The sequence below is a fragment of the Nanorana parkeri genome, unplaced genomic scaffold, assembly GCF_000935625.1.
Source record: "Nanorana parkeri isolate BGI_ZX_2015 unplaced genomic scaffold, ASM93562v1 scaffold492, whole genome shotgun sequence".
NCBI classification, from domain to species: Eukaryota; Metazoa; Chordata; class Amphibia; order Anura; family Dicroglossidae; genus Nanorana; species Nanorana parkeri.
The window spans coordinates 87,834-103,485 of record NW_017306760.1 but is presented as its reverse complement, the minus strand read 5'-3'; the positions used below and the strand labels follow the sequence as shown (position 1 = coordinate 103,485).

At 46.6% G+C, this 15,652-nt stretch overlaps 1 protein-coding gene across 1 annotated transcript; it reads right to left on the bottom strand.

The window, feature by feature from the left end:
* Positions 1 to 6: 6 nt before the first annotated feature.
* Positions 7 to 6,035, bottom strand: IER3IP1 (immediate early response 3 interacting protein 1). Its single transcript, XM_018561005.1, has 3 exons — positions 5,902 to 6,035; positions 4,587 to 4,688; positions 7 to 154 (listed from the first exon to the last, which is right to left on the bottom strand). The coding sequence occupies exons 1-3, from the start codon at positions 5,990 to 5,992 to the stop codon at positions 99 to 101; spliced, it is 249 nt and encodes an 82-aa protein (XP_018416507.1). The 5' UTR covers positions 5,993 to 6,035; the 3' UTR covers positions 7 to 98.
* Positions 6,036 to 15,652: the final 9,617 nt, after the last annotated feature.

Here is a 15,652-nt window from a genome sequence, read left to right as displayed (position 1 = left end):
GTGTGGTGTCTCTTCTCAGTCTTCATACATAGTAAACGTTCATCCGGTCCAGTTGGTCTTTTGGTCATGTGCTTCCCTCATTTCTACTCGGTATACCTTTAACCGAACAACAGAAGTAGCACGATCGATACCGAGTTCACAATTATCAGCGGAACTGCAAAGACAAAAAAAAGGATTCCACCATTTAGTGACCCGTGATCTAGGTGGCTGTACAGCCAGTGTGGGTCGGACTGCGGACCGGACAGAACCGCCATTCGGCCCATGGTCCACCATTTAGTGACCCGTGCTACATAGCATGGTTCCATCTTTTCCAGCATAGAGACAAATTCTCCATTGAGATTATCGTCACAGCTCTTATGGTAGACATTTTTGTATGCGGTTAAACCAGTTTTACTCCAATCACAAGGCTGTCCTCATGTCATTTAAGTAAACAACTGTCTATTGAGTTTACTAAATGAACAAGGTGTAAACAAGGTGATCAACAAGCTGGTTTAAACCAAGCTTTTCTAGAATTTAACATTTTATATTTCATGCAGTTATGCCGCATATACACAAATTTGCTCTCATTTTAGTTCTTTTTTATTCACTTGTGCTGCAGCTAAAACACCCAGTGCCAGGAGCGTGTTGGAGAGTCAGACAGCTGCTCTTACACACAACAAAGGGTCCCGGGTTCTGCAGCGGTGCAATGCCCACCTGCAAGCTGCTCAAATCAACTCATGTTCCCTAAGCAACGTTGTTGATTGGAGAACTGTGCAGGAGGGAATTTTGGACCACTGCACTGTGCTTATGAGCAGCTGTCAGACTCCACAGTGTGCTACCAGCACAGGGGAATTCACCTCTTCTGCATCACATAGCAGGTTATGCGGCTCCTAAGGGCAGATCCAGCTTTCTAATTAGACGGCCGTTCGCTGCTGGCTAGGGCCCTGAGAGGCCCCAGTGATCGGCCGTCTAATATGCTCTCCTATGTCTGAGGTACTGGCGCCAATGCTAGAGACTCGTGCGCCTCACATACCTTGTCAGTCGTTGATGTCACTGCACCTGCGCAGCTCCTCGTCTTGTCCTCCGTGCGCTTGCGCGGCAGCAGATGACAGCGTCTTAGCTCTTTTCTGCGCCAGCGTGCCCATCAGTGAACTTTGAAGTGGTACGGCGGACCTGGGCTCGCGTGCCAGCAGAAACAGCCCCGCGTGCCCGTTCTGGCACACGTGCCACAGGTTTGCCACCGCTGCTCTAGGTCATAGTGTATGTCTGTGTATAATAAAAAATAAACATATGCACATTTTCCCATGTTTTGTCTCTTTACTAGTGCTGCAAAAACCTGGTAATCCTGCGAGAAATCCAGTGAGCGCCTAACGTCCTGTAGTGAGCTAACAGTGCAGAACACCTCCCCCCGCCCCTCATTCAGGGATGACCAGTTATTTGTGGCAGCCTGGAACACTTACCAAAGTTTGTCCTTTTAGATCCGGTCACTGTACTCCCTGCAGGAGGTAACCCACAGGCCTGGTGGTTCATGGAGGAGGTTTATGAGCACCTCATGAGATGCATGTCTTGCAATGCTTGCTCTTATAACAAAATGGATGCCAGGTACAACCCTTGTATACCCCTTCGTGGGTCACAGGTTGCAAACGTTATGGAAAAAAAACAAAAAACGGATGTCAACTGACCATCAGGTTACACTGGTCCCGGTCAGTCAAAACGGAGAGATGATCCGTCTCAAATTGCGGACCTCAACTGACACTGAGGTTTCCTGATGTAAACTGATGACCATCCGCACTGCCATAGAGATGCATTGTAGCTCATATTCTATCTGCAAACGGTGGGTTGGAAATCCGACAACCTAAACGCTTGTGTGAAAGGGGCTTAAATGTCCTCCCGTGACACAAAAGAGAACAAACGGCAAAACATTTTTTGCCCATAGTTCTCTTTTAAACTCTAACAGAGAAAAGTTGCTTTGTAGATGCAGACATGGCCCATGCGTGGGGGTTACACAGCAGATGTCGAGAGAGACCTGCACCGAAGAGACCCAGACACATCAAGTCCTCTCTGTTTCTGCGATTTGAGCCCTGCCAATAATGAAGAATATCACCACTGCGGGGAGTGACGGTTCATCCAGAGCGCCCGTCCTGTATGTCAATAATAAGACATCCACTGACATATACAGCCAACCCCGTCATGTCATTGTCTACTATGGAGTGTCTTTCAGTCAGTAATGTTCCCATCACTCCCAACATCTACTTCACAAAAACCTATATGGACAATATACTGTACAGTCTATTTATATAGTACTACATACACATAAATCTAAAATTCATTTTCTTGAATGGTAAATTATAATAGCTTTTTAATACAGCAATTAGATGATCCAATTTAGGGGGTGGCTAGATGTTACCAATTACAACAGATGATAATGACATCCGCCTTCTCATTAAATGCTGAATGTTTTTCTCATTAAACAATGTACATTACCATCTCGTTTTTTTTCTTACCATCTTTGCTTAAAAAGGTCATTTAATATTTAATATGCTAAGTGGATTCATTTTCATAATTATTTGCCAGAACCCCCGAATATATAATGAGAGGACACTTCCTGTCAATGTTGAGGATTCTTATACACCAAAGGAAAAAATAGTAATCCCTTTACACTGCTAGAACTATAAATCAGAGAGAACATTAAAGTGACACTAAACACAGGAGGTAAATCTCAAAAATACATTACAGTCAAAAGTCCACCCCCTCCCCCACAGTGCTAATGTAAGGACTTACCTTAAATGATGTCTCTTAATCCGATCATCTTCTTTCCTGTCCTTTTCAGCTGTCCCTCTAGCGCTGGTGCGGGTCTCTGATGCAGCGCCGACTCCTCTAGCGTCCCACGGAGTCTGTGCAGGTGCACGCTGTTCCATATACTTACCTTGCGTCTCTCAAACATCTGAACTGCGCATGCGCCCGCCCCAAGATGCTTTGTGGCCGCCCGAGAAATTTTCAGATGTTTGGATGGGAGCGCGCGGCGGAGACACAGGTAAGTATTAACCCTTTGAAAAGGTTTTGCATATTTCTACTGCTTGCTAGCCCTAGATATATGCAAAAACATGCAGAGGGTTTAATAACCAATAACTATTAACAACAATGTATCTTATTTGTGTATCACTCGGCTGTAGATCCTCCAATCATCTCTGAATTGGTGCTGACACTGTCCTTCCTTCTGGAGGGGGGCTACTCTTGTTCCCCATGGTCCCTGTGTGTGTTGTAAAGTAGTCACCGCTCCAAGCTCGCTCCTGTGATACTGTAGATCACAATGTTTGATTTGCCCTCACTCTCCATTGTTACCGGTAGGGTTGCACCAAAATTTCAGCCGAAAATGATACTATTGGCAAAATGCTGATAGTAGCAAAACAACTGCAAATGCCGTGCATGCCGAGCTTCTCTCCTCTCCGCTGGGTGCTGGTCTGAGTCCCCTCCGTTGCCCGCTGGTTTCCCCTGCCTGTGTTGGCAGAGGTAGCGGGGATCTGAGGGGACACAGACCGGCACCCAGCAGGAAGAGAAGCTGAGCAGGGAGGGACGGGGAGGAGAGAGCTGATGCCTGATGAAGTGACCCTGAGTGGCCCCGGAACGTTGCTTTATGACGAGATGCGTGTACATCAATAAATTGACCACTCGTTGAAGATTTTACTTTGGTGTGCTGGGGATATACTTTACTATTTGGATTTAAAGTGGCGCCATCTACTATCACTGCAGCACCCACTTTCAAAAGGGACATACCAGTAAGGAGTGCGGTGGAAACCTCTTGGGGGAGGAGAGAGCTGTCACAGGAGGGCGATGCGGAGGAGAGCTCAAGCTCCTGTGACAGGAGGAGGAGGAGTCAGGATGAAGAACGGAGTACAAGAGCTCAGCGATCAGAGTGTTTCTAGATAACTGAAGACATAGTGGGGGGAATTTATCAGAACTGGAGCAGACAAAATCTGGAGCAGCTGTGCACAGCAACCAATCAGCTTCTCCAGTTTGTTCAGTTAAGATTTGAAAATGAAAGAGAAGCCGATTGGTTGCCTTGCACAGCTGCTCCAGATTTTGTCTGCTCCAGTTTTGATCAATTCCCTTCAGTGTGATTGCTGTGTCTCCAATTATGAATGAACAAGAAGTGCTCTACATCACTTCCTGTTCATTCATGATTGTGGACATAGTAACTCTATCACAGTTTATGAATGAACAGGAACACTCAGTATAGAGGCTTCCTATTCATTCATAACAGGGTCTGCAGAAAAAGAGATGGTGGAGATATCAAGGATCTGTTTAGACCCTCATATTTCCCAGAGCCCCCGGCAGTAAAAACAAAAAATAATAATTAAAAAAAATTCCAAAATAATTTTAAAAAATGTCCTAAATTATGGGGAAAAAAAAGTTGCTCTCAGTTTGGGCCTGACAAAATGTAAAAATTTCGGTCCATCCCTAGCTACCAGGACAGAACATTAGAGGTTCTAACCTTTCCCCGCTCCATCTAAAACCTGAAAAAGGTTGAAGCTAGAGTTCCACTTTAAGTGTCAATATCTTTACATATACATTCGTTCTGATGATACAAAATGAAGAAGAATAATTACCTCTCATCACCGTCCGCACTGAGCGCACCAGGTTCATCATCTGCGACTTGACCCCCGGCTCCTCACCAAAACCACCGATTCCCTGGTCCGCTCCCCAACCAACTGCGTCAGAGGAAGGAAGAGACACAAAACATGGTGAGAGGAAAGTACAGGACTGAGTATGAACACATGACACAGACAGACCAATGATGGAGAAGTATAGGCATTACACTTTAGCGCTATGGTGACAGCACAGACACCGAATCGGCGTCAATGTGACCACCGGCATGGTCTAGTGGTCTACATGGACCCGGCCTGATGGAGGTTTATGGCAGATGAGCTTTAATCACACGTAATTAACACAACGTATTGGTGTGACCAAGACCTGAGAGAATTCGGAAATCACACAAGTCACAGCAAACCAGCGCGCACAGCAATGGACACGACGTGGACTAAGACAAGTCACTGGGATGTCAGGATGATGTGGACTATACGGTCTTCATTAGGATTTCTAGAGATGATGTGTCCTGTATGACAGTCATTATGCTCTCTACAGATGATGTGTGGCAGTCATTAGGGTCCTTATAGAGAATGTGGTCTATATGACTGCCATGGTGGCCCCTGTGGCTGCCACTGATGTCCCCATAGACAATCTGGTCTGTATGGCAGCCACTGGGGTCTATATAGATGATGTGGTCTGTATGACAATCAGTGGGGTCCCCATAGACAATGTGAGCTGTATGGTAGTCATTGTGGTCCCTATAAACTATGTGAGCTGTATGGCAGTCATTGGGGTCCCTATATAGAGGATGTGATCTGTAAGGCAGTCATTGGGGTCTCTATTAGAGGATGTGGCCAATATGGCAGTCATTGCGGCCTGTATGGCAGTCAGTGTGGTCCCTATAGAGGATGTGATCTGTATGGTAGTCATTGGGGGTCCTAGAGGATGGGAGCTGTAGGGCAGTCAGTGGGGTCTCAATTAGAGGATGTGGCCAATATGGCAGTCATTAGGGTCACTATAGAGCATGTGGTCTGTATGGCAGTCAGTGTGGTCCGTATAGATCATGCTCTCTATTAAGCACTATGGCCCCCCAGGATGATATGGTGTAAATTACAGCTATTGGTGTCTCCAGTACAATGCTGTCCCTGTGTGTCTGCTCTCAGGGTCTCTAAATATACTATCCAGCCCTCAGACTCCTCCCAGCCCCGGATACCTCACTGCAGCCCTATTCAGTATCCCAGCAGACACACCGGGCCCGGCCAGCTGATGCGGAACTGCAAGTCCCAGCATGCCCCGCTCCCCCTGTCAGCACACGCCTGTAACCCCGGCTCTCACTCTTGCTCAGGAATCGCTCCTCGTGTAGCACGGCGATGGCATTGACACAGAGCAGGGCGGCCTGCAACAGAGAGTACAGAGTGAACGCCATCTTCCCGGAGTCCGGTGTGACGTGGCGGCCGCCGGAGAGCGCAGCTGTGACGGGGCGCCGGAGCGGACAAAATACGTCAGAGCGCGAAGCAAGTGTCAGTGGGAGCCCCTAGGGGATGTAATATGTATGACAGTCATTGGGGAATTTGGGGCCCCTGTAGAGGATGTGTAATCTGTAGGGCTAAGGGCAGTCATTGGGGCCCCTGTAGAAGATGTGATCTGTATAGTAGTCATTGGGGTTCCTTCAGAGGATGTTATCTGTATGGCAGTCATTGGGAATCCTACAGAGGATGTGATCTGTATGGCAGTCATTGGGAATCCTACAGAGGATGTGATCTGTATGGCAGATATTGGGGTCCCTGTAGAGCCGTGGTTCTCAACTGGTGGGTCGTGACAACATGTTCAGTGGATCACCACATGCCTTCCACTTTTCTAGGTGAGAGGCTCCTCAGCCTCCCCCTAGCCCAGCACTGTCAGTTCTCTCACCAAGCAGCTATTCAAAATATGCTGCCCGGCGCGGAGTGTCAGCTTGAGGTGGGATGAGATGCTGGCTATGGCCGCGAGGGAGCTGCTGTGCTGCGATGGAGCTTCCTTCAGACCCCATTCACACTGAGCGACATGCAAATCGCGCGACTTTGAGCGACATTGAGCGACGAGCGACATTGAGCGACATCTTCCTATTGGGCTGTATGCAATCAGGAGCAATATCGCTCAAAATCGCTCTGGTCATGTAGAAGCGACAAGCTACCAGCGACGAGCTACAAGCGATATTGAGCGATATTGTGCGACATTGAGCGACGAGATGTGAACAGCTACATTGAATTGTATTGGTGAAGCTACATAGAGCGATATAGTGCGGAAATATGAGCGATATCGCTACAAAAATCGCGCGATAAATCGCTCAATGTGAACGGGGCCTCATACGTGACGTGCATTGCTTTTTAGCTCCCTCACGTGTCCTATAGAGGTGGCTGGATCTGTACGGCAGTCATTGGGGTCCCTATAGATAGAGGATGTGGTCCCTGTAGAGCAGTGGTTCTCAACCTGTGTGTCGGGACCCCTTCGGGGGTCGAATTACAATTTGCCAGGGGTCGCCGGGAGTCTCCCACTATTAGATAGCTATTAGATTATCATCATTATTATTAATAATAAAAGCCGACACCCTCGGCTTGTGTTATATGGTTTGCCATTTTAGCTGTTACAACAGTGGTTCTCAACCTGTGGGTTGCTGTGTGATTTTTGCTGTGCTCGGTGAGAGTCCTCCTCAGCCCTCTCTTAGCGCAGCAGTGTCAGTTCTCCCGCCACGCCGCCAGATGTCGCTGCAGCAGCCGCGACAACCCTAAATTTTACCGTTGGGGGTCACCACAACTTGGCAAATGTTACCAAGGGGTCCTGGCCCTAGAAAGGTTGAGAACCACTGCTGTAGAGGAGGTGATCTGTAGAGCAGTCAGTGGGGGTCCCTGTAGAGTATGTGATCTGTAGGGCAGTCAGCAGGGTCACTATAGAGGATGTGATCTGTAGGGCAGCCAGCAGGGTTCCTATAGAGCAGAGGTGTCAAACTCAAATACACAGTGGGCCAAAATTTAAAAAATGCTCCAAGTCGAGGGCCGTGCTGGTTCACACAGTATAATACAGCGGCATATACAGTAAATCACACAGTATAATAACAAAGCCTGTACATTTAATTATTAAAAAGCATGATATATAATTACAATAAAACAACAAAACTTTTTTATTTACTTTCCCTTTGAGAAATAGCCTAAAAATGTAAATATTAAAAGCCAAAAACAGACATTAAATAGTACAGAGCATTTACAACAAAAAAATGTACTTACAAAAAAGTTTTTTCCATCTGGTGCCCGCTTCTGTGGATTCTTCCCCAGCTTTCTCTCCTCATTGCGAAATGTTTTAAAACATAGTTTTATCTCTATTATTTAAATGACACTAAAAAAAAAGTATGTTGGGGGGATGCTCAATGGGGACAGTATGGAGTCCATACCCCACATAATTTTTTACTATAATTTAAATAATAGAGATCAAACTATTAGATGACATGCTACTGTGGAGGCAGGAGGTACACAGGTGTCACAGATACTACTTTCAGTATATCACTCCCCCTCTTCTCCATGACTTCTACAGTACAGAAGAAGTGATGGAGAAGAAGGGGAGAGATATACTGACTGACAGTGTCACAGCACAGTACCTGCAGGCTGCAGCTCTCCCGGCTCTCTGTCGTCTGTGTTGGATCCTGATTCCCGCCAGGGAGCACCTCACGTCGCCTGGACTGGACCTCGGGACCCCCCTCAGTCACCTCACCTCACGGCCACACCTCCCTTGTCGCGCTCTGCCGCTGCCTGCTGGGTAATGCAGTCCTCTGGCCAGCGGCAGCTCTCCGGCTCCTCAGTCCCATGAAGATCGCAGCAGGCAGCGTGAGAGAGCTGCCGGCAGGCAGGGCCAGATCTAATGATAATTAAATATTATCATGCGGGCCAAAGATAATTGCAGCCCGCGGGCTTTGATTTTGACACATATGCTATAGAGGGTGTGATCTGTACAGCAGTCAGTGGGGTTCCTAAAGAGGGTGTGATCTGTACAGCAGTCAGTGGGGTTCCTATAGAGGGTGTGATCTGTACAGCAGTCAGTGGGGTTCCTATAGAGGGTGTGATCTGTACAGCAGTCAGTGGGGTTCCTATAGAGGGTGTGATCTGTAGAGCAGTCAGTGGGGTTCCTATAGAGGATGTGGTCTGTGTGGCAGTCAGAAGAGTAATTAGGGTCCTTGTAGAGGATGTGATCTTATAGCAGTCAGTGGGTCTAGCGCAGCAGTGTCAGTTCTCCCGCCACGCCTCCAGATGTCGCTGCAGGAGCCGCGTCATCCCTAAATTTTACCTTTGGGGGTCACCACAACTTGGCAAATGTTACCAAGGTGTCCCGGCCCTAAAAAGGTTGAGAACCACTGCTATAGAGTATGTGATCTGTATAGCAGTCAGTGGGGTCCCTATAGAGTATGTGATCTGTATAGCAGTCACTGGGGTCCTTATAGAGAATGTGATCTGTAGGGCCGTCAGTGGGGTCCCTATAGTGGATGTGCTACTGACATTGTGGGGTTGGGGTTGCTGTATAGCAGAAGGCTGTCATACATCCAGGTTTTATCAGCAGTGTATTGGCCTTATGGTACAATAGCAACACTGAGATGAAAAATCAGAGCCCCAGACAGGTAATCTGCACCCTGAATACAATTTGTAGCACAATTTTCAGTTTTGAACTGTTTTTGTACCAGTAAATGCATTAAAATAAATTTTCAGCAAATACATGCCTATTGCGATGTATATACACAAGTCGGGTTAGGCGGTACATTAAAATTGTATGACCCCGCCTCTGTAGAAGCCCAATTTAACCTCCAGTCGATAAAACATTATTTTCTTTTATTCCCATAGTGGCACAACCACGTAGCAATTTTTTTTATTTTTGTTCGTAGCATACCCTCAGGGTGATTTCCTATAATGTCACCATAAAATAAGACAGAAAACCCGGTACGATGTTCCATGGTTTGTTTTACTAACGCTCCACAAGGACTTCTGATGACATCGGACAGGTGGGGACGTGTGAATCGAACCATGCATTGCAAATTACCCAGAATTCTGTGCTGCTGATATCTCCGCTCCCATCCTGTCCCATAGGAAATATACTTTATAATTTATATATACCTTTTATATTCAATATTGAATGCTATGTCAATGAAAATTGCTTTTTTGTGTTGTGTTTCTGCCACCTACTATCTCCAGCCATTGTAAAATTACCAATTTGCATTCATTGCTTTGGTCTGTTTTAGGTATCGGCATCAGTGTTGGCCTGTTGTAGGATTAAAGTGTACCTCTAGCCACAATTTTGATTTTCTCTCAGTAGTGAAGAAATTTGGGATGCACCAATACCGATACTAGTATAGGTATCGGTGCCGATACCAAATAAATGGGTGACTTCTCGTACTACTTACCTCTGATACCAGAACTTTCGGTCAGCGGGAGATCTTCCTCTGACCGGCAGTGCCGAGAGAGCATGGAACAGCCTTCCTTTCCAATCAGGAAGCCGAGAACTGGGCTATGACCTGCCTCCCAGCTTCCTGATTGGCTAGGCAGCCTGGCGTCCTAACCAATTAGGAAGCTGGGCGGCACGTAATGACCCATCTCCTGGCTTCCTGATTGGTTAGGAAGCCAGGCTGCCTAGAAACAAGCGAAGCCGACTTCCTAGCCAATCAGGAAGCCGGGAGGCAAGTCATCATGTGCCGCCTCGCTTCCAGATCGGCTAGGAAGCTGGCTTCACTTTTTGCCAGGCAGCCTGGTTTCCTGACCAATCAGGAAACCGGACGGCACTTCATGACTCGCCGCCCGGCTTTCCTATTGGTCAGGAAGCCAGACAGCCTCGGCAAGTGAAGCCGATGTTCTTTCACTACATGGTCTGTCGCCCGACTTCCTGAAAATCAGGGCACACGGCACTGTTACTCGGTATCGGCCAGTACCGGAAAAAAAATATCGGTAGTCGATACCGAAAAACCGATATTGGTGAATCTCTAGAAGAAATAATACCCCTTGTTGGGACTGGGGCATTGTTTTAATTTTTGCACGCGCATATTCAAATCTGAATTTTTGGCCAAAAAACCTTTTAAAATCCACCAAACAATGATATATTTTTCTGAAAGGAGAGGCCCTGTAGAATAAAAATCACAATGTTTTTGTGTTGCGTGATATTCGCATAAATGGTCATCAAATGGATACTTCTAAGAAAAAAAATACACAAATACATTTTGGTGCTCACAAACACTATATATTATGCAATTTTTTGGTAAAATATAAGAGATGAGGTTGTGTTTGGTAAATAGATACCAAACATTGCAAGCCTTAAAGTTGTGCGCACTCTGGAAATGGCAAAAGATTACTGTACGCAAAACTGCCCATAGATGACGGTTTAAAGGCCTTTAGCGCGCAACATTTTGGAGTTAACAGTGAGCGATGGCCCTAGGACTATTGCACCCACTCCAATGTTCGTGGCCATATGTAACATGTGTGGCGGCATTGTCATTTTCAAGTAGCATATCTGACGCTTGTATACATTTGTATGTACATAAACATGTATTAGGTTAAAGAGGCTGTATATATAAATATTTTTAGTACATTTTGGAAGAGGGTAAGGAGTTAGTTTCATAGTAGATTATGTATTGTTTATAGGAAATAAATACTCCCCTGCTTTAGTTTTTAGCGTGGAGTTAAGCTTAATTTTGTCTGGAGTTTGCCTTTAAAGCCTGTCTTTCAAGGAAAAAACTCATTAACTACTTATTAATGTTTTGGGGAACTGTGTAAAGGACTTAACTGATCCCCGCTCTCCCATCGGTCTGCGTCACCTCATCTTCCCTATTCTCCAGCTCATGGCTTGTTGTTCCTTGGCATCCTCACATATAATGCAGAGCCATGGACCCTGCATTGTACATGATGACGTCAACGGGCCTCTGATGACCGGAGGGAAGGAGGAAAGAGGCTGTGGATGCTGGTCTTGGAGTCTGCAGGAGCGGGGATCAGGTATGTAAGTCTTTTGCAGGGGTAGTTCCACTGCAAGGGGAATATCTTGTCCCTGGACACTGGCGGAACTACCAGGGCCGCAGCGGTCGCAATTGCAACCAGGCCCTGGCATTCCGCCTGTTAGGGGGGCCCAGAGAAGAAAAAGAAGACCCCCCTTCCCCAAGATAGTGCCGCTCCCTCCCCCACCGCTCTGCCACGGACAACTGTGTAGGGCTGGAAGAGGCTGTGTCAGTCAGCTTCAGCCTGGCAGAGCCGCCAACTACACTGCAGGTACCGCTGGGCAGCACATTCTGCTGTTGGGAGAGGACCCTCTCCACTTAGTCCCACCCCCCTGGCCGCCAAAGACGAAGAAGTTGCTGCACCAGATCGGAACGCAGGCATTGATTTGCCACGTGTTCCGGTGCTGTCGATCGCACTATGGCCGGGGGGTATGCCTGCCGCCACGCCCCCTCCCACCCCAGAATGCAGTGAGCCAGCCGGGATGGGGCTGGTGTGAACTAGCCCTGAAAGTCATAACATACATACTGTCTATTTATTATAAAAAAAGGGTATTAAAATCATGGGGGTTTTTTGGTACCTGCCGGGGGGGCCCAGCGAGGAAGAAGAGGGGTCCCCCCTTGCGCTTGCTAAGGGTGCCTCGGCAGCCTTCCTGTTAACCATGCAGTGCCATGGCGGTGGGGGGGGGGGTGGGGTCCTTCATGGTTTCTTGCACCGGGGCCCTGAGGTTTCTGGTTACGCCTCTGTCCCTGGAGATAGGCTTTAAGATCCTTCCTTCACAGTCTCTGCTTTATACAATATTTATATCATCAGCACAGGTAAGAATGCCGCTGCTTCCAAGCCACTCCTAAAAGTTCAGAGGGTTGGCTGGACAGGCATTTATATATCATAAGACTTCAGGGATGAAATCTAGATAGGAGAAGCTTATCAGAACTCCCATCTCTTTATTGTCCACAATAAGCAGGAGATGACACAGATAATAGATGTCACAATATGTACACAGCCTGCGACACTTGGTTTTATGCAATCGCTCGTTTTATCGCGTCTCATCTATAAGGGCGGCTGAGCACATTTTTGTTTCCTTTTAGTCCTCTCTTTAACCCATTTGTTGCTGTGTGTTTCCTCACCCTACAGATGGGCCGTGTTGGTTTTAGAGATTTAATTTCCTGAAGTGGCCCTGTAATCGCTGAACTCCGGGCAGATATAAATGATACATTTTTGGATGACACATCGAACGGTTAGAACCTCGGTCAGGTTTTTATTGCCAAGGGGCTGATTTGTAAATCTTCCACCCAGTCTTAGCTGCGCAACTACTGTTCGCACAGCACTACCGCCACTGGATGGAGCTGGGGAGCATGGGAAATGCCTATGCTCTTTATCGCCACCTAGTGGTGGCAGTGCCTTGGGAACGGCATTCGGCCAACCATATGCTGGGTGGAAGATTTCTAAATCAGCAGTAAGTGTTGAAAAAGCCAGCATGCCGCTTTGAAACCCAGATCCAAAGTTTGAGTATATAACACAAATGTATCAGTACAGGAAAGTAAGGGCCGCACAACAATGGCGTCACTTACTTTCACAAAGCTTTATTCAGTGGAACATGCATGCGGCAGGTCCCCACCTGAGAGCCACCCCTCTCTGACGTGTTTCACCCTTGCAGGCTTAATCATAGAGTTTACGGTCCTGAGGACATAAGCTTTTATCAAGGTGACAAGCTAAGGCAAGCAGGGTCTCTCTGATAAGGGACTTCAATAAATTGTTGATCTGGATTTCAAGTTGGAGTAACGGCTTTTTCGACACGTAAGTCTACACAGGGCCACCATTTAGCCTTGCACTCTCCCTCATATATGGGTCTACATGAAGTTTGTGCCTATGGTTTGATGTGCTGTGGATTTTACAAAAGAGATCAAAGGACAGTAGGAGTACAGTAGGTAAGTTGTCACAAAACATATGCATACAAATGAAGTACAAATGAATCACCACATTGAGAAGCTGTAGACACAAATCAGTTCACTTTGGCAGGACATCTCTCAACAAATCCCCTGTCGCTTACTTACTATGGACTGTTGTCCAATGTCTTGTGCTTATTGCTTCTTTTCCTGGAGTGTCTACCAGACTTTCTATTGGGGGACATTGGTCTTGTGGATGATCAGAATTACATTTGCTATTGTATAACATACGCTGTATATGCTTGTGTACCGTTTCCCTCTTCTGTATTTTCCTTCTTCCCTTTATCTCTACCATTCCAACCCAATGACCTTGTATTTCAAAATGTTTGCACAATACAGTTGTGTCTGTACACCGTCTGAATTGCTTGTTCCTAACCAACTGGAAAAACCTTTCCAGTACATATTATATATTATATATATATATATCTTGTGAGAATTCGCTCCAAATGGTAGCGCATTAAGGACGCATCCACTCGCTTATGACTTCTTTTAAGGGCTTCCTTGCCCACTTTTATTGAATCCAACTCAAAAGTCAACACAGGTTTACCCTCGCAGGGGTTTTCAAACACAAAGTACAGTTTTCTTTCTTCATCCAAAATAGCACTTTCAAAGTCCCCCGACTTTAGGTTGTCTGATTACCAAACACTTTTCACCACACAGGTGACACACTCCTCAGTCCGCCAGCCACAGACTGGTCCCAGGGTGGAGCCCTCCTGCAGAGACCTCCTCTGTCACCCAGGTGGAGCCCAGAACCTTAGCCAGCATCCTCCCCATAAGTGCTGTGCACACACGTGTGCAATTTAGGTGCTGGCCCTTATTAAACAATGGACACAGGAATGGAGATTTCATCCCTCCCAATTCTCTTAGAAATCTCCCAGTTCCAGCATCCCATGCCAGATCCTGAAATCCTGGGAAGAGCCACAAAGTCAGCTCTTTCCCAGTACAAGAACTTGTCTCCTACATTGATGTCAAGGTAACCAATGCATGCTGATGCAGCTAAATTTGACCTGGGTATCTAGGCATCAATGGCTTTTAGTCAACAAAGGCTTACAGCTGCTTTTCGCCAGGTGTTAAAGAGGGCAATTTAAGTTCTTGAGAAGCCTCAAAGCCAGTCAATCAGCTGTAGGAGACCTGAGGACAGGTGTTTTATTTCCTGAAAGTGGAAAATGCCTTTAAATCTGAACCAACGCCTACCCGTCCCCGTCCCTTCCCATAGCTGTATTTGGCAATCTGTGGCAACCCTCTTGCAGTTCCTCAACATCGATAGGGACGCAGGGTGCGAACTGCTGACGCATACGGAACATCAAGCGAGCCAAAAATAAGCCCATAAAACTCCATAAAAAATGTGGGTGAGAGTGGAACATTTAAGCTTGCGGTTTATCACAAGAGATCAGTATTTGCAGATTTACTGAATGATACTATTGATAAGCAATACAGATAACAGGAGACCTTTGGTAGAAGGCATTTTATATGTTCCCTCTATAAATCCTAGCAGTTGCATCGTGGTATAGGGGCAGCCTTTATGCGTAATTTAGACGGTGTACAGTTCTATAGTCTGTACGTAAAGGAGAGGCCACTTTGTGATTACATGAAGGCACATAGGGTAATCTTTGCTTAGGGAATTTCTACCACATTCTCTAAGCTAAGGGAAAATTCCCTTGGAAAGTGAAAATCCCCCTTGCAAAGTGAACAGCTTATTCACTATTATTAAATCAACTTCAAAATGTCAGCATATTAAGAATGAGCAAATTCAATCATTTAAACCCATTACTGCTGCAGTCGTATGGCATACGGCAGCCACAGCGGGACCCTGTAAGCGGTCTATAGCAACCGGGAGTTGGCTTATATTTGTGTTGGCTTTACACTGGAAGTGATTCAGATGGCTGTAAAGCCAACCGATCACTTCCACAGGCCGTCAACCCTGCTGCATTCCCCATCTGACCCCCTTATCATGTATCCCGGGCTCCGTTGCCCCCTCCCCGAGGGACCAGGACCAATATGCGCAGCAAGCGGGGAGGGAGACCAGCAAACATCAATTCGTTGGTCTACCCTCCATGGAATGAATCTGGAACTGACGATGATCTGTGTTTGATCATCTTCATTGGAGTGGAAAGGTGGCATTATTATGTATTTATATATTGCAGACAATTG